The 1,665-nt window shown below is 40.7% G+C and overlaps 1 protein-coding gene across 1 annotated transcript; it reads left to right on the plus strand.

The window, feature by feature from the left end:
- The first annotated feature begins 1,036 nt into the window (after window positions 1–1,036).
- Window positions 1,037–1,375, plus strand: LOC123672518. Its single transcript, XM_045606645.1, has one exon. The coding sequence runs from the start codon at window positions 1,037–1,039 to the stop codon at window positions 1,373–1,375; it is 339 nt and encodes a 112-aa protein (XP_045462601.1).
- The last annotated feature ends 290 nt before the right edge of the window (window positions 1,376–1,665 follow it).

The following is a 1,665-nucleotide window of genomic DNA, read 5'->3' on the forward strand; positions in this document are numbered from 1 at the left end:
TAGACGTTACATTAACCCCAGAAAATCTAAGGAGGAAAATAAGTGGATGGAGGGTCGAGCATGAAAATCCGTTTACGCACCATGGACATGTTTACTTTACATTCGGGAAAAAAAGGTAGCAAGGAAACGAATACAAGACAAAACCTTTTCTTGTTAGAGAAAAATTTAGCACGGCACTTTTAAAATGGAGAGAAAACCAACAAAGGGAAAATCCGTAAACAATTATGAAAGATGCTCATAAGTCTGCAATGAGAAACGTTATCGGAAGAGGACAAAGGGAAGTACCTTATTGGTGGAATGAGGACATACAGAATCACAGAGAAGAATTATTAAAGGCGAGAAGAAAGTTCACACGATCGCGATCAAGAAATAGACCAGTCCCGAATACGCCAACATTAGAAGAAATCCGAGAGGCGAAGAAAGAGCTTAAAAGACTGATTAGAACCTCAAAGCGCCAGTGGTGGAAAGCCTTGATTGCAGACCTCGATAAGGATATCTGGGGGGAGGCGTACCAGATAGCAATCAAAAGATTGAATTTTAACAGACTTCCACACAAACTCTCAGTTAAAAGAAGAAAGGAGATTCTGAGAGACCTATTTCCGGCAGTGAGGGAAAACTGGTGCAGTATGAGAAAACCAGTAGAGGATATGGACGAGTTCACCATGGAAGAGCTGAGGGAGGCCGTCAAGGCAACAAAATGTGAAAAAGCCCCGGGCCCTGATGGACTCACGGGGGAAGAATTCAAAATTGCCCTACAAATAATTCCGGACGAGTTACTAGAAATGTACAACAGGTAGCTGAGGAAGTATTGATCCCTAAGAAGGACAAAGATCCAAAGGATGTCTCCTCAACGTGGCCGCCAAGATTTACGAGAAAATGATAGTTGGTTGATTACTGCATCAGGCATTCCGTTTTTCCTTCCTCGTGGAAGAAGGCATTGGTGATCCCACTTCCTAAAAACTCGGATCCGAATACATTTGATGACTTACGGCCTATTAGTATACTCCCGGTACTCTCCAAAATTGTTGAGAAGGTCATGCAAAAGCAATTACAGGAATATACAGAAATTAATAAGATCATTCCCTCAACACAGTATAGATTCAGACCTGGCCATGGTTGCTGCACAGCCTTGCTCAACATCACTGATGACATTTTTAAGTCTGTTGATCAAGGCAATTTGACTATTTTGACCCAGCTAGACTATATTAGGGCTTTTGATTCGATCAATCATCAGCTTTTGATCGTTTTTTTGCATTATGTGGGTCTGTCTCAGCCAGCGATAAATTTATTGGCTGATTATATCGGGTCGAGATCACAGGCTGTCAGAATTGATGGCAATTTGTCTTCGTTTTTAGGTTTAGATAGTGGAGTCTAGGGTCTATATTAGGACCACTTCTTTTTATCTGTATGTGTTTCGGTAACTTCTTTCTTTTATGCAGACGATAGCCAACTCAAATTGTCGTTTGAGCCTTGCGAGTCATTACAGGCTGTAGTAGCCCTAAATTATGATCTGGATAATATCTACGAAATTTCAAAAAAACATTGTCTTCGTTTGAATGCCAGTAAATCAGTATGTCAACTTTTTGGTCGTAAAAATGATAGAGTACGGTTCTTGAAGATTTATAGCCAGGATGTTATCATGGATGGCAGCAAAATCAGCTTTCT

This window comes from Harmonia axyridis, chromosome 1, assembly GCF_914767665.1.
Source record: "Harmonia axyridis chromosome 1, icHarAxyr1.1, whole genome shotgun sequence".
NCBI lineage: Eukaryota > Metazoa > Arthropoda > Insecta > Coleoptera > Coccinellidae > Harmonia > Harmonia axyridis.